We start from the raw sequence: 27132 nt of genomic DNA, 5'->3' as shown, positions 1-27132 counted from the left end.
GGAGGAGGACCAGTCCAAGGCCTGGCACACGGCAGGTGCTTGGTTATTACGGGGTGCATGCTATTACTTTCCATGTACTTGTCCATCCCAGCCCCCATGCCTGAATCCTTTCCCTGCCCCCCTCCCCACCCCTCACTTCCCTTAGCCACCAAGCACTCATTGTCCTGTCCTTAGTCCAACGTGAGTGTCAAGACCTCCTGATCAAGCCTGTGGGCAGAAGTCAGAGAGAGAAGGGAAAACGCTGGTGGTCTCTCAGTTGGTGGTGGCTACAGAGAAACTGGAGTGGGTGTCCCAAGGGGCTGAAGCCTGCATGGCCGCTGGGGTGGAATTTGGCAGGTGCCACTTTTAGAAAAGTCACATTGCCTATTTAAAGGAAGTGAGGGGTGTGTCCTGTCCCCAAACAGCAACTGCTGGATGCCTGCGGCCTGGAGCTGAGAAGCTGGTGGGCAGCGCTCCCAGGGTGAAGAATCCTAGCAGGTGGGTCTGGTATCTCTCCGGGAGGTTACTGGCAGCTCCCTGGCCTCCTGCCACCTTCCAGCCTGACCCCTTGTGGATGGATGGAAGCCTCATGGCTGTTTTGCCTATCTGCTGGCTGGGATGAGGGACCTGGACCCCCCCGCCAGCCCCCTTCCCTGGGAGTGATCACAGAGCCAAGAGACACTGTTGGCAGGATGATGGGCTTTGGGATTGGGGGTGCCTGGAGTTTGACTGGGGCTGGGTGCCCAGTGGGCGGGCACAGGCTCCTTGACGTGTCTGTGGCCTAGCTGGCAGCCCCATCCTTCTTCTCCGCTAGGCGGGCACTGGAGCTTTCTGTGCAGGGCTCCTAGGAGAAGGGGGGCTGAGGGCAGTCTGAAGAGAGGCGGGACGCGGGGTGATAACAGCTGGCTCTGGTGGGCGGGCAGGAGCTGGAGAGGAGGAGCAGGAGAGGCCCACAGGCTTCATTTGGAGCGGGGCCTGGCTGTTGCTCAGGTGACCAGCTTTTGTCTCTGGGAGGGTGCTGCTTTCCCCGGCCACCCGGCGCGATGATCCAGAATGTCGGAAATCACCTGCGACGGGTATGGAGGGTGGGCTGGGGCAGCGGGAGGGCTCTGGAGGCTGGGCACCCAGAAAGAGATTGACGTTTCCATTTTAACTCATACGCTCTGCATCTCCTCACACTCTCCACGGGCCATTTTCTAGCTCTTTTGGAAGGAGAAATCGCAGAGCCCCTGGGCTGGTTTATTATCAGCAGCAGTCTCCAAACAGGCCCCAGGGGCTGTCAGATCCCCTACGGGCTGACTGTGCTCAGTGGAATCACCTTCAGCAAGTGTTGGCCTCTGGAATTCTATTTGGTGGGCGTATGTTTCTCCCTGCAGAGTTCTGTACATGTTTCTGGGGAACATCTGAGCTCCATGGCCTTGCGGTGCTTCATGCTCAGAGCTCAGGACCCCCAAAGCTACAGAGCTGGTGGGAGAGACAGGGTGTGAGGTATGTGTGGGAGTGAGTATGTGTGGTGGGGTGAGGTGGGCGTTCTCGGGGAGTGGAACCTCTTTGGGAGAGCAAGCACAGGATCACATGAGGGCTGTGGAAAGCTGTCCTGCAAAGTGACCTTGAAGAGAACTTTTCTCTGCACTTTGGAGCTGAGATTAGGTGCGGAGGCACACGGCAGACCTAAGTGCCCAGCAGCGCCTGGCAGTGGATGGAGTGTATGGAGATGGGCTCAGGACAGACTGCCAGAGGTTGTAATGGGTGTAGTGTGGCTGACCTCTGAGGATATTTCCAGGAAAAGCCTTTTTATTTATTTATTTATTTATTTTTTTGAGACGGAGTCTCGCTCTGTTGCCCAGGCTGGAGTGCAGTGGCCAGATCTCAGCTCACTGCAAGCTCCACCCCCGGGTTCACGCCATTCTCCTGGCTCAGCCTCCCGAGTAGCTGGGACTACAGGCGCCCGCCACCTCGCCCGGCTAGTTTTTTGTATTTTTTTAGTAGAGACGGGGTTTCACCGTGTTAGCCAGGATGGTCTCGATCTCCTGACCTCGTGATCCGCCTGTCTCGGCCTCCCAAAGTGCTGGGATTACAGGCTTGAGCCACCGCGCCCGGCCGAAAAGCCTTTTTTTAAAAGGGGCTGGAACAAATAAATGTCTTATCCGTCCCCTCCCTCCATCTGCACAGCCACTGCAAAACTCAGCATCCGCACCGGACCCTGTGCATCTTGTCTCCCCTGGCTGCCCCATCCCATGTCAGCCCCTTTCAGTCCACTCTCCTCACTGGAGGGATGCTTCTAAAAGGTAAATGTGCTGTCTCCTCACCTGCTCAGACAGCTACCTGAGGATGATTTTCACATTCCTTACTTGAGACAAAGGGATATTGGCACTCTGGCCCCTGCCCACACCTCCATTTTCCTTCCACCATCCCTACCCCTCTGTTGTCTCTGCCTCAGCCATATCAAGCTGCTCTCCGTGGCCTCGGTGTCCCACCTTTGTTCTCTCCTCCGGGATGTTGTACTTGCTGTGTCTTCTGCTGGAGCTACCCCCAGCCTTCCTGCATCTCCCCAAACTTGTCTCCCTGGCAAGTTCCTTCTGAGTCCTCAGATCTCAGCTCAGGTGCTGCCTCCTCTGGAAGTCCTTCCCAGATTTCTCATGGCACCACGAGCCTCTGCGTTAACTCGTTTTCACACTGGATTGTGTGCTAGACTGGCACATACATCCCTCCCACCAGCCAGGGAGCAACACAAGGCTGCTCTTGGTGTACCCAGCACAGGGATGGGTGTGGCCAGAGGCCAGGGAATGCTTAATGAATGAATGGGGACAGGCAGCTTTTCAGCAGTGAGGCCAAGGGTGGGATCTGAGTAGCAGGGCCGCTTGCTCTTGTCATCTGAGTGCAGGGCAGAGTGTCTCCCAGGTGGGAGGGGCTGCTCGTATCTTCTCCTATGCCTTGTTGTATTTAACCCTTTATGACTTTTTCCTTCATCAGTAAATGGGGGCAAGGCGCTGGGGAAGAGACATATCATTATCACTGTTTTACAGAGATAACAATGGTAACCAATCTTCACATAGCTTTTTTGCATATATGAACTCATTCAGTTCTCTATGAGGTAGGTGCAGTTATCATCCCTGTATCCCAGATAAGGAATCTCACAGAGGGTAAGTGACTTGCTCAAGATCACACTGGTAGGAAGTGGCAGAGCTGGGATCTGAACCCAGCAGTTTGGCCCCAGAGTCTGAGCTCTTAAGGAATCTGAGGCTCAGCCAGAGGAAGGCGCAGATGTGGGATTCCAACCCACATGTCCCGACTCTGAGCCCAGCTGGCATTCAGCTTCCTTGCACTGCCTCTATTGAGTCTGGGGGTGGAGGTGGGTGTTGGGGGTGGAAGTTGGGCTCTTGAGGACACAGGTGGCCTCCTGTCAGCTAAGAACACTCTGGCCTTGATTGCCACCTCTGCACCACTGCCTGGATGGTGGATCTCTTTGGATTTCTCTCGAATTCCCTTAGTTCCTCTGGAATACAAGAGGGTTTAGGAACATTTTCTGGCTTGGTGCCAAAGCTGTTTTTAATGAAAAGCAAACAAATAAACAATCCCTGGCCAGGCATGGTGGCTCACACCTGTCATCCTAGCACTTTGGGAGGCTGAGGCAGGTGAATTGCTTGAGCTCAGGAGTTTGAGACCAGCCTGGCCAACATGGTGAAATCCCATCTCTACCAAAAATACAAAAAAAAAAAAAAAAAAAAAAAAGCTGGGCATGGTGGCATGTACCTGCGGACCCAGCTACTCGGGAGGCTGAGGTGGGAGGATCACTTGAGCCCGCCTGGGAGGTGAAGGCTGCAGTGAACCAAGACCATGCTACTGTACTCTAGCCTGGATGACAGAGTGAGATCCTGTCTCAAAACAAAAACAAAAACAAACAAAAAGCCCCACCAAGCCGGGTGTGGTGACTCATGCCTGTAATCTCAGCACTTTGGGAGGCCGAGACGGGTGGATCACTTGAGGCCAGGAATTTGAGACCAGCCTGGCCAACATGGTGAAACCCTGTCTCTACCAAAAATACAAAAATTAGCTGGGCATGGTGGCGCGCTCCTATAGTCCCAGCTACTCGTGACACTGAGGCAGGAGAATCGCTTGAACCCAGGAGGCAGAGGTTGCAGTGAACCGAGTTCGCACCACTGCACTCCAGCCTGGGCAACAGAGTGGTCTCAAAACAACAACAACAATAACAACAACAAACTCACCAAACTGTCTTTAATAGGGACTAAACTGGAAACAGAAGAGGGGGTGTCATATAATCCACAAACTCCACTTTGCATGGTTGGGGGCCATTTTCAGTGTCCTGTGGCACTGTAGACAGAGTCAGCATTGGAGTTCGAGGGCTCTGGTCCCTACTCGTCCCTGGGTACCCAGCAAGTGAGTGGGTGACTGAATGAAGTGGCCAGCCTGCTGCCATGCTCGGGGCTGGGAGAACTGCTGAGTGCCAGTGTGGTGGTGCCAGAAAGGTCTCCCTGTCCTGCTTCAATCCTTGCCTCTCCACGTGGAGAACTCTTCTCCTTTCCCTATCCAAGATGTCAGTCTACACTGGGCACTGAGTCTCACATTTCTGGGCTAGCAGGGACGCACTGATGCCCTTGTAGGAGGTGGGCAGGGGTCCTGGGAGGTCTGGGAGCCTCTGCCCAGCCTCAGGTCTAGCCTGGCCCAGGTCAGCTCTCAGTGGGGTTCAGAAGCTTTTTTCACTCCAGAAATGGTGATGGGGCTGGTTGTTTTTGTTTTTGGTTTAAGACGGAGTCTCACTCTGTCACCCAGGCTGGAGTGTGGTGGTGCAATCTTGGCTCACTGCAGCCTCCGCCTCCCAGATTCAAGGGATTCTCCTGCCTAGCCTCCCGAGTAGCCTCCCGAGTAGCTGGGATTACAGGTGCCCACCACTATGCCTGGCTAATTTTTGTATTAACCTCCAACCGCACAATGCAATCCTACTGCTTTACCTTGAACCTGAGGACAGCTGGAGAGCTCGCCACAACCTCCTCAGCTTCATAAGGGGTCTAACTCAGAGTGTGGGGAGGTTCAGGGCACAATGATTGGATGTTCACCTCACTGCTCACTATGTGACCTTTGGCCAGGGGTTCCTCTCTCTAGTCCTTAGGGTGCTGGGTGATCCCTGAGGTCCTCGCCAGCCTGGACATCCTGGGGCTGTGAAATGTTTGTGAAGGGTTTGTCTGCCACCATGAGGTTGATCCTGACAGTGAGAGGCAGGGTCCCATCTCTCCTGAGGACCCTACTCTGTGTTGGAGATGGGGAGACCTTAGACATAAAATGATGGACCTATCATATACAAGGAGTCCCAAAACTGCTGAATGAATGAGTGACCACGGGTGCTCAGAAGCAGATTGAGTTGGTCCCAGAAGGCTTCCTGGAGGAAGAGGTGAGACTTGAACGTGTAGCATCAGCCTGTTCAGGAGCCATATGTGAACCCCAGGCTCAGCTATGGGCAGACACTCTTAGTGTTTTTTTTTTTTTTTTTTTTTTTTGAGACAGAGTCTCACTCTGTCGCCCAGGCTGGAGGGCTGAAGTACAGTGGTGCCATCTCAGCTAACTGCAACCTCCGCCTCCCTGGTTCAAGCGATTCTCATGCCTCAGCCTCCTGAGTAGCTGGGACTACGGTGGGTGCCATCACACCTGGCTAATTTTTTGTGTTTTTAGTAGAGATGGGGTTTCACCATGTTGGCCAGGCTGGTCTCGAACTCCTGACCTCAGGTGATCCGCCCACCTTGGCCTCCCAAAGTGCTGGGATTACAGGTGTGAGCCACCATGCCCGGCCCACTTTTAGTGTTCTTAATTTATTTAGAGGACTTTTTTTTTTTTTTCTCTCCAAAATGTTATTTTAATATGCATAGCATAAGCAAATGATTACCTTATTAAAAAAAAAAATTAAAATGGGCCAGGCATGGTGGCTCATGCCTATAATCCCAACACTTTGGGAGGCCGAGGCGGGTGGATTACTTGAGGTCAGGAGTTTGAGACCAGCCTGACCAACATGGAGAAACTCCATCTCTATTAAAAATACAAAAATAAGCAGGATATGCTCAGTTGAACCTGGGAGGTGGAGGTTGCAGTAAGCTGAGATTGCGCCACCGCACTCCAGGCTGGGTGACAGAACAAGACTTTGTCTCAAAAAAAATTTTTTTTTAAATAAATGGACAGATAACAATCTATGTTTTTATCATGTACAAATGATGTTTTGAAGTATATATACATTATGTAATGATTAAACCTAATAGATGCATTACCTCACATTGTTTTCATTTTTTTGGTGATAGTGCAGAACATCTACTCTACATTTTTCAAGAATACAATATGTTATAATTAACTATATCACCTTACTGTATAATAGGTCTCTTGAAATTTATTCCTAAAACTAGCCGGGCGTGGTGGCGGGCGCCTGTAGTCTCAGCTACTTGGGAGGCTGAGGCGGGAGAATGGCGTGAACCCGGGAGGCGGAGCTTGCAGTGAGCTGAGATCACGCCACTGCACTCCAGCCTGGGAGACACAGCGAGACTCCGTCTCAAAAAAAAAAAAAAAAAAAAAAGAAATTTATTCCTCCTAAGTGTAATTATGCATCCTCTGACCAAGATCTCTCCATCCCCGCTAACAACCCCTGCCTCTGATAAGCAGCATTATACTCTATTTCCATGAAATCAACTTTTTAAGATTCACATCTGAGTGAGGTCATGTGGTATTTGTCTTTCTGTGCCTGGCCTTTATTTCACTTAACATAACATACTCGGGGAGGCGGCTCATGCCCATAATCCCAGTACTTCGGGAGGCTGAGATGGGCGGATCGCTTGAGTGCGGGACTTCGAGGCCAGCCTGGACAACATGGCAAAACCCGATCTCTACAAAAACCACAAAAATCGCCCGGTGTGGTGGCATGCGCCTCTAGTCCCAGCTACTTGGGATGCTGAGGTGGGAAGATGGCTTGAGCCTGGCAGGTGGAGGTTGTTGTGAGCTGAAGTTACTACATTCCAGCCTGGGCAACAGAGCCAGACCCTGTCACACACAGGAACAAAACAAAACAAAAGAAAACAAACAAACAAAAAACCCACCATAACATACTCCAGGTTCATCCATGTAGTTGCAAATGGCAGGATTTTATTTTATTTTTATGGCTGAATAGTATTCCATAGTGTGTGTGTGTGTGTGTGTGTGTGTGTGTGTGTACATACATACATACATATATATATATATATATATATATATTTTTTTTTTTCTTTTTTGAGATGGAGTCTGGCTCTGTCACCCAGGCTGGAATACAGTGGTGCAATTGTGGCTCACTGCAGCCTTGAGCTCCTGGGCTCAAGCAAGCCTCCCGCCTCAGCTGCCTGAGTAGCTGGGTGTTAGAGGTATGCACCACTGTGCCCAGCTAATTTTTTTTTTTTAAGTTTTTGTAGAGATGGGTTCTCTCTATGTTGACCAGGCTGGTCTTGAACTCCTGGCCTCAAGCTATCCTCTCCCCTTGGCTTCCCAAAGTGTTGGGATTGCAGGTTTGAGCCACCACAGCCGGCTTTATACTACATTTAAAAAATTCATTCATCCACTGGTGGACCCTTAGTTGGTTCTGTATCTTGGCTATTGTGAAGAGTGCTGCAATAAACATGGGAGTGCAGGTATCTCTTCAACATACTGATTTCATTTCCTTTGGCTATATACCCAGTAGTGGGACTGCTGGATCATATGGTAATTCTATTTTTAACTTTTTGAGGAACCTCTGTACTGTTTTCCATAATGGCTGTACCAATTTACACTCCCATCAACAGTGTCAAAGGGTTGCCTTTTCCCCGAATCCTTGCCAACACATATTGTCTTCTGTTTTTGTTTGTTTGTTTGTTGTTTGTTTTTTGAGACGGAGTCTCGCTCTGTCTCCCAGGCTGGAGTGTAGTGGCGCAATCTTGGCTCATTGCAACGCTGCCTCCCGGGTTCAAGTGATTCTCCTGCCTCAGCCTCCCAAGTAGCTGGGATTACAGACATTGTGACACCACGCCTGGCTAATTTTTTGTATTTTCAGTAGAGAAGGGGTTTCACCATGTCAGTCAGGCTGGTCCTGAACTCCTGACCTCGTGATCCACCTGCCTTGGCCTCCAAAAGTGCTGGCATTACAGGCTTGAGCCACCACTCCCGGCTCTGGTTTTTTGATAGTAGCCATTCTGACAGGTGTGAGATGCTATTTCATTATGGTTTTGATTTGCATTTCCACGATGATTAGTGATGTTGAGCATTTTTTTCATATACCTGGTGGACATTTGTGTATCTTCCTTTGAGAAATGCCTATTCAGGTCTTTCGCCCATTTTAGTTTTTTGTTGTTGTTGTTGCTATTGAGTTGTTTTACTTCTTTGTATATTTTGAGTGTTAACCCCTTGTCAGATGTATAGTTTGTAAATATTTTCTCCCATTCTGTAGGTTGTCTCTTAACTCTGTTGATTGGTTCCTTTGCTGTGCAGAATTATTTTAGTATAAAGAAATCACATATATTTTTGCTTTTGTTGCCTGTGCTTTTGACACCTTATCCAAAAAATTCTTACCTAGCACAACGTCATGAACTGTTTCCCCTATGTTTTCTTCCAGTAATTTTGTAGTTTGGGGGTCGTACATTTAAGTCTTTAATTCATTTTGAGTTTTTATTTTTTATTTTTTATTTTTTTGAGATGGAGTCTCGCTCTGTCGCCCAGGCTGGAGTGCAGTGGCATGATCTCGGCTCACTGCAACCTCTGCCTCCCAGGTTCAAGCGATTCTCCTGCTGCCTCATCCTCCCGAGTAGCTGGGATCACAGGCACATGCCACCACACCTAGCTAACTTTTGTATTTTTAGTAGAAATGGGATTTCACTATGTTGGCCAGCCTAGTCTCGAACTCTTGACTGAGTGATCTGCCTGCCTCAGCCTCCCAAAGTGCTGAGATTACAGGGTGAGCCACCACGCCTGGCCTGAGTTGATTTTTTATACAGTGAGAGATAAGGGTTTGATTTCAGTTCTTGATTTCATTTCATTTGATTTTTTACATGTGGGTATCCAGTTTTCCCAACATCAATTGTTGAATAGACTGTTCCTTCCCCAGTGTGTGTTCTGGCACCTTTGTTGAAAATCAGTTGGCTGTAAATGTGTAGATTTATTTTGGAGCTCTCTATTCTGTTCCATTGATCTATATGTCTGTCGATTAATGTAGCTTTGTAGTATATTTTGAAATCAGGTAGTATAGTATGATGCCTTTGGCTCTGTTCTTTTTGCTCAAGATTGCTTTGGCTATCTGGGGTCTTTTGTGGTTTCATATGAATTTTAGACTTGTTTTTTCTATTTCTGGGAAGACTGTCATTGGCATTTTGATAGGGATTGCATTGAATCTGTAGATTGCTTTGAGTAGTATGGACATTTTAACATTAATTCTTCCAATCCACGAATGTGGAATCTTTTCATTTATATCTTCTTCAATTTCTTTCATTAATGTTTTATAGTTTTCATTGTAGAGATCTTTTTTTTTTTTTTTTTGAGATGGAGTCTCACTCTGTCACCCAGGCAATCTTGGCTCACTGCAACCTTTGCCTCCTGGGCTCAAGTGATTATCCTGCCTCAACCCCCCGAGTAGCTGAGATTACAGGTGTGTGCCACCATGCCTGGCTAATTTTTGTATTTTTAGTAGAGACAGGGTTTCACCATATTGGCCAGGCTGGTCTCGAACTCCTGACCTTAAGTGATCCACCCACCTCAGCCTCCCAAAGTGCCGGGATTTCAGACGTGAGCCACAGTACCTGGCCTTCACTGTAGAGATCTTTCATCTCCTTTATTTAGTTTTTAAGAGACAGTGTTTCCCTCTGTTGCCCAGGTTGGAGTACAGTGGTCTGATCATAGCTCACTGCAGCTATGAATTCCTGGGCTCAAATGATACTCCTGCCTCAGCCTCCCAAGTAGCTGAGACTACAGGCATGTGCCACCACAACTAGCTGATTTTTTTTTTATTTAAAAAAATTTAAAAAAATTTATACTTAGGCCGGTGGTGGTGGCTGACGCCTGTAATCCTGGCACTTTGGGAGGCCTAGGCGGGTGGATCACAAGGTCAGGAGTTTGAGACCAGTCTGGTCAACATGGTGAAATCCTGTCTCTACTAAAAATACAAAAATTAGCTGGGCATGGTGGTGCGTGCCTGTAATCCCAGCTACTCAGGAGGCTGAGGCAGGAGAATTGCTTGAACCCGGGAGGCGGAGGTTGCAGTGAGCCGAGATCGCGCCACTGCACTTTAGCCTGGGCGACAGAGCAATACTCTGTCTCAAAAAAAAAAGAAAAAAAAGAAAATTAGAATTCTTTATCTACCCATGTGAGCACTGAAAAAAAAATTTTTTTTTAAAGAGATGGAGTTTTGTATGTTGCCCAGGCTAGTCTCATACTCTTGGGCTCAGCAATCCTCCCACCTCAGCCTCCTGAGTAGCTGGAATTACAGGCATGAGCCACCACTCCTGGCTTTTTACCTCTTTGGTTAAACTTACTCTCAGGTATTTTATTTTATTTCATTTTATTTTATTTTTGGTAGCTATTGTCAATGGGATTGTTTTCTAGATTTTCTTTTTTAGATAGTTTGCTATTAGTATATAGAAAGACTACTGGCCGGGCGCCGTGGCTCAAGCCTGTAATCCCAGCACTTTGGGAGGCCGAGACGGGCGGATCACGAGGTCAGGAGATTGAGACCATCCTGGCTAACATGGTGAAACCCCGTCTCTACTAAAAAATACAAAAAACTAGCCGGGCGAGGTGGTGGGCACCTGCAGTCCCAGCTGCTCGGGAGGCTAAGGCAGGAGAATGGCATAAACCTGGGAGGCGGAGCTTGCAGTGAGCTGAGATCTAGCCACTGCACTCCAGTCTGGGCGACAGAGCGAGACTCCGTCTCAAAAAAAAAAAAAAAAAAACAAAGACTACTGACTTTTGTATGTTGATTTTGATCCTGAAACTTTACTGAATTTATTATTCCTACCAGTGTTTTAGTGGAGGATTTAGGGTTTTCTGTGTATAGGATTATGACATCTGCAAACCGGGACAATTTAAATTCCTGCTTTCCAATTTGGATGCCCTTTATTTCTCTCTCTTGCCTAATTGCTCTGGCTAGGACTTCCAGTATTATGCTGGATATAAGTGGTGAAAGTGGGCATCTTTGTTTTATTCCACATCTGAGATGAAAAGCTTCCAACTTTTCCCTGTTCAGTGGAGGACTCTTCTTCATCCTTCAAAAGCCAGCTCAGCTATCATTTCCCCTTTGAATCCTCATCTTGCCTGTCCCTATAGTTGATGACGTCTCCTCAGGATGGTGTACACGCTTCACTTGTTCCCTCCACAGGTACTTACTGTACCGGGGGATTAATAGGTAGCAGGTGCCGGGTATGCTGTGGCCGATGATGCAGCCTGTCTCCTGGAGCTGACAGCTAGTGCAGGGGAGATAGGGAGAAGGTATTCAAATAAACAATGCTGAAAATCTGCAATAAATGCTGTGAATAGTAGTAATAAGAGTAAATGCCATACAAGTGCTAGCTGTATGCCATGCCTGCATTAACTCATTATTCCTTATAACAACTCTGTGAAGTAGATAATTGTGTCTGTGTTAAAGATGAAACTGAGACAGGCAGCTTAAGTAAGTTGCCTGAGGTCGCACAGCTAGTAAGTAGCATTGCTGGGATTAAATTGAGACTGTCTGGAGAACAGGGAACTGTGAGAGAATGATGAGGGGGCCAGTGGGGAGCTCTCTGAGCAGACGACAGCTGAGCAGAAACCTAGCAGCTGAGAAGGCAGCCTCGGGACGATCTGGGGGAAGAGCATTCCAGGCAAGGGGAACAGCATCCATTTGCAAGCTCCAAGGTTGGGGCGAGCTTGGTGCATCTGATCAACTGAATAGGGGCCTAGCAGCCCCTGCTGCTGACTCTTCACTCCACTTGGAGTGGAGGAAGCAAAGGGAACAGTTGGAAGAGGCTGAGGGGAGGCTTCCAGGACCTGCAGGCTGGGGGTCCAGGCCTCGTAGGCTAAGTTTGGGCTTTTGAGCGCTGTGAGTCATGTTGTCCTGCCTACCTGACTGTGAGAGCCATGAGGGCTCTCTGGTCCCCAGGCTTAGTTGCCAAGGTATGCAGTCCCTGTGTGCTGGGCTCAGCGACCCAGGGAAACACATCATCGTGGTTCCTCTTCTCTGTATGGCCAGCACCTTGAAGGTCTCAGCTGCCTCCCCATTCACCCTGACTCCTCACAACAGGGAGGTGGGTGAAAGGCTCAGCCCCCGTGAGAGACGAGGCACAGAGAAGTGAGGTGATGTGCCTGGGCTCACACACCTGGCGAGAGACCCAGAGCTCTCATCTGCTAGACTGGGTCCCCCTTTCCAGCCCTTGTCTTGGCTAGGGGGCATCTGGAACTTCTGTGCACCCAGAATGTGGCCTCACTGTTACATGTGGACCCACCCCATCCCAGCCTCCTCTGCCCATCCTCGCACACTGACAGTGTAGATTGAGGGCCCCAGGCTGAGCTGACCCCACCCCACACACCTCAGCGTCGAGGGAGGCTGCCCACTGCCCCTCACCTGTGCCTGGGCTGGAGCGGGGCCAAGCTGGCATCCCGGGAGCCTTCGGAGAGCTGCTCGTCACTCAGCCTGACGATGAAAAGGGTGCTGCCTTAGAGGCACTAACTCACCTCATCTCTGTGGGCATCAGTTTCCTAATATGAACCAGTTCTCTTCCTGCAGATCATGCCAAATTGTTGGCAGGATTAGAGATGTTGGAAAAATGGAGAACTCGGCACATAATTGGCCATGGTGAATATTTTTTCTTTCTTCCTTTCTTTCTTTCTTTTTTTTTCCATCTCATGTGAACCTCAGTTTTCTCAGTGGTTCAATGGCAGGGTCAGTTGGTCAGATGAGATGGTGAAAGCAAACTTTTCTGTTGTGGACCTACTAAGTGTTGGGCATATTTAAACTTCCCAACAGCTTTGCAAGGCTTCTGGTATTTATCTGGCTTTACAGGTTAGAAAACCAAGGCTCTGGTATTAAGCTACTGTGATCTAATTAGAGAATTCAAAGCCTTGTCTGACCCCACGCCCCAGCTGGGCAGGGGCCCTGGGTGCTGAAGCTCCTCTCCTTGTCCTGGGCTGACCTGGCTGAGCCAAGGAACTGACACCTCTGCCTTATGCCTGCTCTGTCTCGTGGCTCCAGGGACAGATGGTGCTGCTGGTTGGGTCCTCTGCCAGCTCCCTGGCTGCAGGCCTGTGTGCTCCTGCCATTCCCAGGGGCAGCCTTGCAGGTTGGAGGTGACATTGGGGCAGTGACGGACTGGGGCAGACCACAGTCTGACACTTTGGGGACACAGGGATGAGCCAGACTAGACCTGTCCTTAGATGCGCTCAGGTTGATGGAGAGACAGAGGGAGATACAAACCTACTATGGCAGCACAGCACGGCCAGGATGTGACAGAGGGAAGCACCAAGATAGCCCCTCACCAGCTCAGTGGTCAGGGTGGGCTCCCTGGAGGAGATTATGGGTTAGGTCAGCCCTAAAAGCTTTTCTGGGTTTGGAAGAATGATCCAGGCAGAGGCACCTGTATGTGAGAGATGTGCCAGGTCCACAGAGAAATGAGGGAGTTAAGGGCACCCTCCTTGACCCCCTTGGCCATGTAATATGTATATCCTGCCTAGTGCTTCTTCAGTAGTAATAATTTGTCCTCAGCAAATGATGCATTAACCAATTATTATCAGTGGACATGAGTTATTAAGCATCTGTTTTTGTTTTCCCAAGACGAGGTCTCGCTGTGTTGTGCAGGCTGGAGTGCAGTAGTGTGATCATAGCTCACTGCAGCCTTGAATTCCTGGGCTCAGGTGATCTTCCTGCTGTAGCTTCCCCTCTCAGCCTCCCAAGTAACTGGTACACCTGACCTAGCAACCAAAAGAACAATGTGTCAACTATGCTTGTCTACTTTTTCTCTTTTTTTTTTGAGACAGAGTTTCGCTCTGTTGCCCAGGCTGGAGTGCAATGGCCCGATCTTGGCTCACTGCAACCTCTGCCTCCTGGGTTCAAGCAATTCTCCTTCCTCAGCCTCCTGAGTAGATGAGATTACAGGTGCCTGCCACCATGCCTGGCTAATTGTTTGTATTTTTAGTAGAGACGGGGTTTCACCATGTTGGCCAGGCTGGTCTCGAACTCCTGACCTCAGGCAATCTGCCCACCTTGGCCTCCCAAAGCACTGGGATTACAGGTGCGAGCCGTGCCCGGCTGCTTGGCTAATTTTTAAAAAATGTATTCCAGAATGGGGTTTCACCATGTTGCCCAGGCTGGTCTTGAATTCCTGGCTTCAAGTGATCCTTCTGCCTTGACCTCTGAAAGTGCTGGGATTATAGGTGTGAGCCACTGCACCCAGTTTAAGCAACTTTTGGAGAGGCAGCCCAGTGAGTAGAAATGGCTTTGGTATTGAGAAAAGCAAAATCTCAGCTCTATCGCTCACTGGCAGAGTGCCATTAGACAAGTCTTTTAGAACCCAAGCCTCAGTTCCCTTTTCTGTGCAGGAGGAATAATTGTCCCTCACAGGGTTTTGGTGAGGATGAATGGTGTTATGGATACAAAGCAATTTTATATAATGTATAGAAAGGCCTGAAACCTAGTAGGTGCTTAGTAAGGATGCACCAGGATTCCAGAGACACATGAGACACGGCCGCTGTCTTCAAGGAGTTTCTTATTACTTTATGTGTGTATTCTTTTACAGCCTAGAAAGGTCTATGGGCCAGACTCAGTGGCTCATGACTGTAGTCCCAGCACTTTGGGAGGCAGAGGCAGGAGGATCCCTTGAGCCCAGGAGTTCCAGACCATCCTGGGCAACACAGGCCTCGTCTTACTAAAAATACAATTTAAAAAATTAGGCTTGGTGTGGTGGCTCATGCCTGTAATCCCAGCACTTCGGGAGTCTGAGAGGGAGTGGATCACTTAAGGTTATTAGTTCGAGACCAGCCTGGCCAACATGGTGAAACCCCATCTCCACTAAAAATATAAAAATTAGCTGGGTGTGGAGGCTTGTGCCTGTAATCCCAGCTACTCGGGAGGCTGAGGCAGGAGAATCGCTTGAACCCAGGAGGCAGAAGTTGCAGTGAGCTGAGATTGTGTCACTGCACTCCAGCCTGAGCAACAGAGTGAGACTCCGTCTCAAAAAAAACCCCAAAAAACAAAACAAAAACAAACTTAGCCAGGCGTGGTGGTGTGTGCCTGTAGTCTCAGCTACTCAAGGGGCTGAGGTGGGAGGATTGCTTGAACCTGGGAGGTAGAGGCTGCAGTGAGCCATGAAGGTGCCACTGCCCTCCAACCTGGGTGACAGAGCAAGACCCTGTCTCCAAAAGAAAAAGAAAAACAACAACAACAACAACAACAAAAACAAAAAGGAAGAAAGCTGTATGCAAGGTTACCTCATCTGCTATTCAGAAGCCTGGTAGGTCGGAGCTTGGCTAACAGCACCTGGGCTGTGGCCTAGGGAGGATCACATTCAAGTTGCTTGCTGCGGGTGGGGAATCTCAGGTCTCTCCACTCCTTGGCATTGTCTTATTTACGACCTCTAGAATAGGCTGTGATCTGCCCTGGGGTGTAGCCCTGCCCAGGTGTGGCCCTGTTCCAGGCCTGGACTCGGTGAGAGGTCGGAAGGGGAGTGGCCTTGGGACTTCCTTTAAGCAGCCTCTGGTTTCCAGCACCACACCTGGGCTGAGCTGAAGCAGGTGGGTTTGAGTTTTCTTTTGATCTCTTAGGGAGGGTATGGAGAAACCCAATTCATCTTTTTCTTCTCCAGGGATACAGCCCCATGAGTGGTGGGAGGGATGAGTGGGAGGTCTGAAGCCGGAAGACTCTGGCTGGTTCTTGACTGGCTCTCTTCCCAAGCCTCAGCTTCCTCATTCATAGCATAGAGATGTGGGGGTGATAATGGTCCCTCCAACTGGAGTCTCTTCGTGCCGGGTAGCTTAATGCCATGGCAGGTATTTACAGAGACGGGGTGTTAAGAGATCAGATGTACATGTGCCTATAGGCTTTGAGAGCAGGGCGAACATGGGAGAGGAAGGGACCCAAGCATTAAATGACTTTGGGGCCAAGGGAGGGGCCCCCTCTGAAGAGAGTCCGAGGGGAAAAGCACAGCCTTGCATCTCAGTACCGTCTTCCCCCATACCACCCCAGGCCCTCCTTGGCCTTTGAGTTTACTTGGTCCCCACCCTCCCTTTGCATTTGAAGACTGAATTAGAGCTTCCAGGCAGCAAAGTGAGGAGAAGGTGTGTCTGTGCAGACTGGTTCTCAGCTGGGCAAACAGGAAGGCAGGCCTTCTGGATGGGGAGTGGTGGCAGTGATACTCTTTACCCGGCGGATCCCACTGCCTGGATGGGATCCACAGGTCAGAAACCACTTCTGCAGTGAGCTCTTTTCCTATAGGCTCATGTCACGTAGAAGGTAGGAGTGCGGGGAGGCAACTGATACAAGGTGTCCAAAGTCCCAGGCTGTGTATCAGAAGTTCCAGTTGTTGGGTGACCTGATCTCCCTCCAGCTGATGTCCCTTCTGCCGCACTCCTGCCAGGCTCTGGAGTCAGAAGGATCCAGGTCCAGTCTCCCCTTTGCCTTTTACTGGCCAGGAGTGCGTGGGTGGCCCATTCCTTGTTCTCTGTCCATTTCCTTTCTCTCATCTGTAAAATAAGGAATGAGGATTCCTGCTTCAGAGTGAGAATTAAAGGCCCCCAAGGACGAGACCTGGCATACAGTAGGTACATGATAAATGGCAGTCATAGATTTCTGAAAAGGGATCTTTGAGCTTCTGCGAAGGCAATTCTTAGACGGCCCCTGTCCTGTAGAAAGCTCTCTGTCTCAGTAGAATCCCTCCTACTGTATCTGTCCCAGGACCAGATGAACCAACCAGCTCTAGTATCTTGCAGCCTCTAGGCAAACAAAGCCCCTTCCAGCTGCTACCTTGTTTCTTTGCTCCCTGTTCCCACACACATTTTGGAAAGAGTTTTCTCTGTTCCCACTGTATTACCTCTCATTCTTTCCCTAATTCACTCTAACTGGACTCCTCTCTTCCCCCTCCCTCCTTCCTTCCTGTCAAAAATCACTGATAGCTTGTTTCCCCATCTGCCTTGACTCAGAGCTCATGCCTCAGCAGGGCCCCCTTCCCTCTGGAGAGCCAGACTCTTCTGGGGTCCTCCCACCTCACTGACTGCTTCCTCACAGTCTCCTTTGCAGGTTCCTCCTCCCCACCTGACTTCTAAATAGCCAAGTGTAAGGGCAGGCATGGTGGCTCACACCTGTAATCCCAGCACTTTGGGAGGCCGAGGCAGGCAGATCACTTGAGGTCAGGAGTTTGAGACCAGCCTGACCAACATGGTGATACCCCATCTCTACTAAAAATTCAAAAATTAGCTGGGCATATTGGCACGTGCCTATAATCCCAGCTGCTTGGGTGGCTGAGGCACGAGAATCACTTGAACCTGGGAGGTGGAGATTGCAGTGAGCTGAGATTGTGCCATTGCATTCCAGCCTGGGCGGCAGAGCAAGATTGTCTCAAAAAAAAAAAAAAAAAAAAAAAAAAGCTAAGTGTGAATGTCTCTGTCAACCCATCTTCTTGGATGATATCTGTTCTAGTTACAGTGGCTGTGTAACAAACTACCCTGAACCTTAGTAGCTTAAAGCAACAACTGTTTTATTACATCTTGTGATTCTGTGGGTCAGGAATTCTGGCAGGGCTGGGCTGGCTGGTTCTTCTGCTCTATGTGGCATTGATGGAGGCTGCTTGGTGGCACTTAGTGGTGGATGGGCTGAACTGGGGGCTCCATGATGCCTTCACTGGCACCTCAGAGGGGAGGGCTGAAAGGTTGGGCTTAGCTGGGACTGTCATTTGGAGCACCCACGTGTGGCCTCTTCAATATGATAGTCTTGGGATAGTTAGATTTTCTACCTGGCAGCTGGCTCCACCAGAGCAAGAGTTCTAAGAGGCCTGGGGGGAAGCTGCAAGATGTGTCATGATCTAGTCTCAGAGTCACTGTTGAAATGTCACTAAAAATGACTCAGATTCAAGAGGAGGAAGTTAGATTCTACCTTTCAACGGGAGGAGTAGCAAAAATTGGCAACCTTCTTTCATTTACTACAAGGTCTCAAAATCTTGTGGATCTTTTTTTTTTTTTTTTTTTTTTTTGAGACAGAGTCTCGCTCTGTTGCGCAGGCTGGAGTGCAGTGGCACGATCTCGGCTCACTGCAACCTCCACCTCCCGGGTTCACACCATTCTCCTGCCTCAGCCTCCCGAGTAACTGGGACTACAGGCGCCCACCACCACGCCCGGCTAATTTTTTGTATTTTTGGTAGAGACGGGGTTTCATCGTGTTAGCCAGGATGGTCTCGATCTCCTGACCTCATGATCCACCCGCCTCGGCCTCCCAAAGTGCTGGGATAACAGGCGTGAGCCACCACACCCGGCCCCAATCCTGTGGATCTTAAATACCCATATATGTTAGTGTCTCCAGGTGTAGCCTCTTCTCCAGTGAGCTCCAGGCCTGAGTTCCTTGACTTCTCTCTTTAAATGTTCAATAGGATCTCACAAATTCTTGTCCCCTACTTATTTCTACACTGATCTCCCCCAACTCAGTAACCAGTACCACCATCTGCCAGTCACTCATTCTAAGCTTGGATCCTCCTTTCTTATTTATTTATTTTTACTTTTTTCCTATTTATTTATTTTTTGTGATGGAGTCTCACTCTGTCTCCCAGGCTGGAGTGCAATGGCGCGATCTAGGCTCACTGCAACCTCTGCCTCTCAGGTTCAAGTGATTCTCCTGCCTCAGCCTCTGGAGGAGCTGGGATTACAGGCACCCACCACCACACCCAGCTAATTTTTGTGTTTTTAGTAGAGATAGGGTTTCACCATGTTGGCCAGGGTGGTCTTGGACTCTGAACATCAGGTGATCCGCCTGCCTCAGCCTCCCAAAGTGCTGGGATTACAGGCGTGAGCCACTGTGCCTGGCCTTTTTTTCCTAATTTTTATCCTGCCTACCACCTCCCATCATCTCCACCACCAAGTCCCCTAACCCCTCGCAATCCCTCCCTCTACACTGCCCGCAGCTGTAGCTGCTGCTTCCCTCAACCACCCACTCCAACCGGCACCACCCCGTCCCTTCTCACACACGTGGAGTCCTTCAGCAAGTCCTGTTGCCTCTACCTCCCAAATACATCCTGGCTCCACCTCTTTGCCCAGCCAGCCCTCTCCCCTGACTGCGGTGGCCTGCTGAGGAGTCTGCCTGCTGCTTCTCTCCATCCTAAAGTTCACCTCCACACAACAGCAGAGTGATCTTACAATGCAGGCCAGACCACCACCCTCCCCTACAGCCTCCAGTTCTTCCCCTCACACTTGGAATAAAATCCAAGCTCCACTGGGACCTACAAGACCTTAAGGGATAGGCGCCCTGTCTGCTCTCTGCATTTCGTAGGTGCTTCTCTCCCAACACCTCCTCGTTCTTCCTCTGACAGCGGGTCCCCGCGCTTCCTTGGGGTTTTTGCACTCTCTGTTCTTTTGCCCGCAACCCTGCACACAGTCTTGTGAAATTGCTCCTTCTCGTCATTCCTTCGGATCCTAGCCAGGAAGCCTCCTTGATTACACAGCCTAAAGAAGCTCCTCCCCGTCCACCACCTTCTCTCTGTCACATCCCATTTTTTCTTTCTCATAGGACTTTTCACTCTTCTTGTTCCTCTTTTGTTTATTGTCTGTTCATGTGAGAAGACACTATGTCTGTTTAAGGTGTTCCCAGCACCTTTTCTTTCTTTTTTTTTTTTGAGACAGAGTTTTGCTCCTGTTGCCCAGGCTGGAGTGCAATGGCGTGACCTCGGCTCACTGCAACCTCCACCTCCCAGGTTCAAGCAATTCTCTTGCCTCAGCTTCCCAAGTAACTGGGACTACAGGTGCGCACCATCATGCCTGGCTGATTTTGTATCATTAGTAGAGATGGGGTTTCTTTATATTGGTCAGAATGGTCTCCAACTCCCGACCTCAAGTGATCCACCCACCTCAGCCTCTGAAAGTGCTGGGATTACAGGCATGAGCCACTGTGTCTGGCAGTGGGAGTTTTTAAAAAGATCTATGTTGATTCCCAGCTAGAATCAGCCCCTTCCAAACCTTGTCCACCCCTTTGAGGTCTTGGTTTTACACTTTACTAGGCCTCTTTCTGTCCTCTAATCCAGCCAGCCTTCGGATTTGCAGCCAGAGGCCTGACACCCAGGCCACACGCAGCCTAGCCCACTCATTGTCCCTCTGACAGCCTGGTTGTCATCCTAAGCCACTCCTTGTTCCCTCTGTTTTCCCTTTCACAGGACTGGGCCTCATGCTGCCTGCCAAATGCCAGTCTTGGGCTGTCTCCTCCCTGCGACTGAGTCATTCCTTCCCTAAATGCACCCCCTTCGCCTCCCAACCCCTCACCACAGGGTGAAGCCTTCAGCAGCCACAGGGTGCCCATTTGGTTACAGCAGGAATTGTCATTGTTAAGTGTGTGGACAGATGAAATAATAAGGCTGTTTTCCCATAAACAACTATTAAACTGGAGCCACCCCAGCATGCGTACAACTTAAAAAGTGATAGCAACAGAAAAGCCTAAATGCAGGTTGATAGAATGAGTCTTTTTCATTTTCATCTGCTTGGTTTTAAGTTTATATTTTACAACCTTTCAAGTGGTCATCTAGGATCAGGTGCATCTTCAGGTAAGCCATTTGATCACATGTTGAATGGAGCAGGCACATGTGGTACATAGTTGGAGACAGCTCCCAGGTTCCATTGAACACATTTTTACTGAGCACTTATAATGTTCTGGGTCTATGCAAATGCAAATATGTCCATTCCTAACCCAACGGTCTGCTCCTGTGTGCCCAGCATGCCTTGTTCTCAGTGAACCCGAGCTGCTTTCTAGTGATCGTTGCCTTCTATCCCAAGAATCCATTTCCCTCATGAGGTGTCTTGAGCCTCTCGGGGGTCTGCGAAATGCAAAGGCTTCCCAGCAGTCGTGGAGTCTGGTTAGACCATATGTGGGCGTCTGTGGGAGTCTTCGTGGAGTGCCACAGACTCTGTCCTATTCAACATCTTGATTGTCGGTTGAAATGAACCGCGAACCAGTGAATTCTGTCTTGGTAGAGAGGATGTGTTCACCTGCAGTGCCAGGAGGGAAAGCAGATGCCATTGTCATAGCCCAGGGCTGAAAGGCTCCATCTGACCCTCACTGCTCTGCAAAGGCCATCTGGCCAGTCACAGCACTTACCCTTGGGACCTGTTTAGGCCCTTCCTCACTGGAATAGTTTCCTGGGTCTTTCTACAACACCTTGCTCTTTTTATTTTTTGAGACGGAGTCTCGCTCTGTCACCCAGGCTGGACTGCAGTGGAGTGATCTCAGATCACTACAACCTCCACCTCCTGGGTTCAAGCGATTCTCCTGCCTCAGCCTCCCAAAGTGCTGGGTGGGAGTACAGGCGTGAGCCACCATGCCCGGCCTTTTTTTTTGAGACAGTCTCGCCCTGTTGCCCATGTTGGAGTACAGTGGCATAATCTTGGCTCACTGCAACCTCTACTTCCCAGGTTCAAGCGACTCTCCCGCCTCAGCCTACCGAGTAGCTGGGATTACAGGCACCTGCCACTACACCCAGCTAATTTTTTTGTATTTTTAGTAGTGACAGGGTTTCACCATGTTGGCCAGGCTGGTCTCGAACTCCTGGCCTCAAGTTATCTGCCTGCCTCGGCCTCCCAAAGTGCTTGGGTTACAGGCCTGCCTTGGCTTTTTCACAACATGAAGGGTTGTAGTTTTGGGCATTTCCTATGAGTCAGATCCTGTTCTAAGCACTCTACATGTATAACCTCATTGAATCTCAACTATGATATTCTCTCTCTCTCTCTCTTTATTTATTTTTTTAAGAGACAGGGTCTCACTCTGTCACTCAGGCTGGATAACTATGATATTCTTATTCCCATTTTACAAATGTGGACATTGAGGTTCATAGTGGCTCAAGTAAAATGGCTTAGGGTTATCTGGCCAGACAGTCTGAAGCCCTTGGGCCTTGCTGCCCTCTTTGCCAGCCCCCATGCCATCCTGTTTTTTTCTTTCTTCTCTCTTTCTCTTCACCCTTCTGATTGTTTCAATAAACCTTTTTGTAGGCTCAAATTCCTCTGAGACAGTGTAGGAAAATATGGGGATGGGAGTGGAATTGGGACAGGTCTGATAGGGCTACTTTGCAGCCAGAGAGCTTGAGGCTGAAGGCGGCATCTGGGGTGTGGATGGTGCCCCGTAGAGAGTTGCTGGCACACCTGCTGAGCGCAGCTGCTTCTGCCAGAGACTAGGCTGTGCTCAGCTCTGGACCTCCTAATGCCCAGATTTGGCAGCTTGGGGCTTAGAAGCAGCCCCACTGGTCAGTGTTTCTCTGCTAAACCTTGTTCTGAGACCTGCTCTGCAACGCCTGCAGTGTAAGGGCTTGCATTCAGTGAGGAGAATCACAGCTCCTCTCCCACCACTCTGCTCTGCCCAGGAATGTTTTCTTGAACACTTCTGGGAAAATGAAAATGTTGTTGTGTTGTGCAAGGGGAAGCTGGGTAAGGTGGGAAGGAAGAGAGCCAGAGGATGGCAGGCCTGGGCAGGCAGGAGGGCCCTGGGAACCAGGGGGAGTGAGGGGGGTGCTGAGTGGGGAAGTGCTGCTGGAGGGGCTGGGAGAGGGGGCCCCACTTTCTGGGGAGCAAGAGGACATCATCCCCCAGCAGGAGGGGCCCGCAAGACCCTGGAACAGCCGCTGGGGCCTTGAAGGGGCCCACTGGGCTGCTGGTTTCTTGGGGCAGGAAGTCCTGGCTGCAGCCAGAATTTGGCCAGGGAAGCGCAGCTCAGGCAGGAGGAATGTGCACAGTGGGAGAGGTCTGGAGCCTCTCCTCCCTTCCTGCTCACCTCTCTTTTACCAGCTTTGTTCCCTGCCAGCCTCTATTTTTCTCTCACTCTGACCTCTGCATTGTTCCTTCCCTCCTGTCTTTGCCGCTTTTCCTTTCTCTCTCTCTGACTCTGGTTTCTTCTCCCTTCCCTCTGCTCTCTCTCATTCTCTCTCTCTTGCTCTCTTGAAGGGGAACTGTGATGCCTGTAGCTGCTGTGCCCAGCTCCAGGGTAAATGGAGTTGCTTGCAAGATGGCGGGGCCCGGGTCCATTGCCTGGCCACCTGTTGCCATGGTGACCCAGAGGCAGCACAGGCAGCAGCCTTGGCTGTCTGGCAGGGAGGGCAGGAAAGGGGTCTGAGGAGGGGAGAGGCCGGATCTGTCTTCACAACCCCAGAATGGCTCACCCCACTGTCAGGGCCTGTGGCATGGGGGTGACTGCCTGTGAACGTGGGTTCTGTACTGGGTGCTGTCAAAGCAGCTCCCCTGAGGGGGGTCACACGGGAATGGGGGGTCATTCATACTTGGGATCAGACTGCCTGTGTTCTAATCGCTTCTGGTCACTTTCTGGGGTCTGCTGGAGGTAGGGGGTGGGAGGTGGCAAATAACCCCAAGGGAGGAAGCCACAGGGAGGCAGCTAGTGAGTGGGACAGAGGGAAGAACCGGCAGATTTACTCTTCAGCAGAAGGGTCTCCCTTGGAAGGGAGTGAGCCCTCTGCTTCTGGGAGCAAACAAGCTCATGCTGGACAGCCACCAGAGGTAGTGTGGCGGCTGAGATTCCTGCACTTGAGAGGGGCCCATCTAGCTGAACGTGAGGTTTCCTCCCACTCTGAGAGCTGAGGATTTATAAAGCACAGTTTTCAGCTCCTTCAGAGTTTGCAATTTCCTCACTGACCGTGGCCTAGTGGGACAGTGTTCTGGAAAGTGCCTTGACCCTGGACCATGCTGGAAAAGGGTGCTGGCACCATCACGGTCTCCTGCAGAGGACATGAGGGTACACGGGGTGGGGAGCTTCTTGGAAGTCCTGGCTCCAGGTGTGGGTCTTGGCCTGGCATGTCTGGGTAAGGAAGGGCCGGTGGCTGTCACAGATGCCCGGGACGCAGCAGCAACTGTCAAACTGCCTGCCAAATGAGAGAGAGACAGTTGTACAAAGTGGTCAAGAAGCCTTAGCTTTTGCAGTAAGCAGACTTGGGTTGATGTCCCAGCTCTGCCCTTTCCTGGCTGTGTGATTTTGTGTGTGTATATGTGCAAGTTAACTTTTCTGAGATTTTGTTTCCCCATCTGTAAAATGGGAATAATAACAACATTCAGGTATTAAGGCTGTGTGATGATTAAAAGAGATAATGCATAAAAATATTCAATACAGGGTAGGCACAGTGGCTCACACCTGTAATCCCAGCACTTTGGGAGGCCAAGGCAGGAGGATCACTTGAGGCTAGGAGTTCGAGATCACCCTGGCCAACATGGTGAAACCCCATCTCTACTAAAAATACAAAGAGTATCCGGGCATGGTGGCACACACCTGTAATCCCAGCTACTTGGGAGGCTAAGGCAGGAGAATAGCTTGAACCCTGGAGGTGGAGGTTGCAGTGAGCCCAGATGGAGCCACTGCATTCCAGCCTGGGTGACAGAGTGAAACTGTCTCCAAAAAGAAAAAAAAAAAACAGTGGCTGGGCGTGGTGGCTCACACGTGTAATCCCAGCACTGTGGGAGGCCGAGGCGGGTGGATTATCTGAGGTCAGGAGTTCGAGACCAGCCTGATGAACATGGTGAAAACCCGTCTCTACTAAATACAAAAAAATTAGCCGGGCGTGCTGGCGCGTGCCTGTAATCCCAGCTACTCGGGAGGCTGCGGCAGGAAAATCGCTTGAACCCAGGAGGCGGAGGTTGTGGTGAGCCAAGATTGTGCCATTGCACTCCAGCCTGCGCAACAAGAAACTCCATCTCAAAAAAAAAAAAAAAAAAAAGTTCAGTACAGTGCTTGGCTATATTAATTAAATATACAAGGGAGAATGATTGTTCTCAATCTTACCTGTACACCCACAACTTTCAGTTTTATAAACTGAGGAAGCTGAGTCCGGAGAGGTTGAAACACTTGCTCCTGTTAGGTTGTTAGTTCTGGGCATGCTGCAGGGCAGCGCCCAAACAATATGGAGGAGCTAAACCCAGGGCCACCCAGCCTGACCCCTGTCCTGCAGGTTCCTGTCCATCTGCACACAGGGTCAGACTCTGCTCACACTCTGCAGCCCTGCTGCCCCTTGGCACAGCAGATCTCCTAGGGAACTTCTTGTTCAGTGGCTGTCTCCCCATCTAGACCTTGGCTCTGTGAGGGCGGGGCTCGGGCTTGCCCACACTCCCCGCTCCCTGCAGGCCTGACAGTCTCTCAATACGTGCTGGCATAAAAGGAAGGCAGGACCATGGCAACTTACAAAGCTGTTCACGTTCCCTCCTCTGCACCTCACGATGGTCTGCAAAGTACTTGGGATTCTCATTTTACAGATGAGGAAACTGGTCCGGGGCGGGGGTTGCTCACTTGCTGAATGAATGAATACAGAGAGGGGAAGCAAGTTGCCCAGAGACCTCCCCACCATCCCCACCCACCTCCCCGTACTGAGGGTGGGGCTGGGATTCAAATGCAGTCTACCTGTCTCAAGAACCCACTATCCCCCCGCAACCCCTCTTCCCACATTTCCGTTTCCCAAAGTGAGAACAAACGCTGCCAGAGTCTGGTTGTTTAGGAAAGACAAGTCCCCATCCAGCCCAGCTGCTGCGTCCTCTCCAGCCTCCTTGACATCGCTCCCTCACGTGTGCACAGAACTGCACAGTTAGCCAGGTGCCTTTAGGTTCTCTCCTTTCATCCGCATGCAGCTCTTGCATGGAGCTGGGTGGGAGTGCTTGTCCTTCTTTAACCAAGGAGGAAACAGCTTCTCAATAACTTGCCCAAAGTATGCCTAATTAAGCCCTTTCACTTAAGACCTTAGACAGAGAGCTCCCTGGGCCTCAGTTTCTCCACCCATACAACCAAGCAGGTGTAATCAGTCTGCAAAGCCCTACTCACCTCATAGTGCCAAGGAAAGGGCTGCGCTCAAGCTCTGGCTGGGGACCTCAGGCAGGACTTGAGATGTCTCCGAGCGCGGGTTCCCTGTGTACCTCACCAGTGATAGCACCTCACATATTTGCTCATGGGTCAAATGAGATGTGAATGGGAGAGCATTCAGGAAATGCCCTCCCTACTCCCCCAGGCCCCTGGTGGTCACCTCTGGGACAGGGGTAGTTCTCAAGATGACCTGCAGAGGGTAGGTGTCAGGTTTCAGACAAGGTTATTTTTACCCTTGGGGGTGGAGGGAGGCAGGTGACATTTGGACTCACAGTTCTAGAATGGGGTGAGGGGGCAGGGATGGGAGCAGGGCCTCTAGTGGATAACCTTGTCTGACCTCAAGGTCCATATTCTCCCTGCCAGCGTGGGGTGACACTAGTGAGAACTGGGAATGCACTGAAAAAAATCTCATGCGTTTGGTCCACAGCGACTAGGCTCTGTCCCCTCTGGGCCCTGGAGATACCAGAAGTAGAAAGAGAGGGTTTCTGCATTGTAGATCTTCTGGTCTGGTGTCAAATTCTCCCACAATTAACTGAACCTTGTCACAATGGAGAGCACTGCAGAAACCAGGTACACAGGTGCCCGGGGTGCTGAGGGATAAGGAGCATTACAGAGATGGCAGAGCAGGACAAGTGTTCCAGGCAGAGGGAGTGGCACAGGCAAAGGCCCAGTGCTGGGAGATGGCAAGCTGCACTTGAGGACCTGAAAGAAAGCCAGTATAGCTGGGTCACACCGTGGTGCTATATAGGACCACGAGGTTCATGTCTGCTGTGTGTGCAGTAATGGAACAATGCATTAAAACAGCAGGAACTGTAGCAGAGAAAGTCCCATCATAATCAAAAGGCAGCCAAACAAGGAGGTGGGAGAGAACCTCAAATCCACCTTTCTAGGGAGTTTCTTGGACTAGGGTATTTAAAGGAATTTGGAGGAGCTGGGGGTTGCTTATTGGCCGGGGAGTGAGGGGTGGAGTCATGAGACAGGGAAAGGAAGAAACTGCATTCTTGTGTTGAGTTGCTTCTTTGGACGGAGTCTTTAGACTGGCTGGTGACAGTGGACCCATTGAAATGCAGGATTTGGGGCTGGGTGCAGTGGCTCACACCTATAATCCCAGCACTTTGGGAAGCTGAGGT

The 27132-nt window shown here is 50.3% G+C and overlaps 1 protein-coding gene and 1 long non-coding RNA gene across 5 annotated transcripts in view; one reads left to right on the top strand and one right to left on the bottom strand.

Moving 5' to 3' along the window:
• The first annotated feature begins 457 nt into the window (after positions 1-457).
• The window catches only part of LOC105495107 (acyl-CoA thioesterase 11), a 59445-nt gene continuing 32770 nt past the window's right edge, over positions 458-27132 (top strand). For 2 of the 3 annotated variants that reach the window (XM_011764312.3, XM_011764311.3), the window contains exon 1: positions 899-1055. In XM_011764312.3, coding sequence (XP_011762614.1) covers positions 1023-1055 — 33 coding nt within the window. In that variant the 5' untranslated portion in view covers positions 899-1022. Of the gene's footprint in view, positions 478-898; positions 1056-27132 lie in introns of those variants that run through there. The other variant, XM_011764314.3, reaches the window with a different exon arrangement.
• On the bottom strand, positions 20583-26171 carry LOC105495106 (uncharacterized). Of its 2 annotated transcripts, XR_011620561.1 has the most exons (4): positions 25964-26171; positions 25335-25441; positions 23801-24026; positions 20583-21156 (listed from the first exon to the last, which is right to left on the bottom strand). It is a non-coding gene; the product is annotated as an uncharacterized lncRNA (long non-coding RNA). The 2 variants fall into 2 exon arrangements; XR_011620556.1 differs by lacking the exon at positions 20583-21156 and having other exon boundaries at positions 21164-24026; positions 25964-26168.

This window comes from Macaca nemestrina, chromosome 1, assembly GCF_043159975.1.
Source record: "Macaca nemestrina isolate mMacNem1 chromosome 1, mMacNem.hap1, whole genome shotgun sequence".
NCBI lineage: Eukaryota > Metazoa > Chordata > Mammalia > Primates > Cercopithecidae > Macaca > Macaca nemestrina.
Note: the sequence above shows the minus strand (reverse complement) of the source record. Positions and strands in the feature narration are given on the sequence as shown.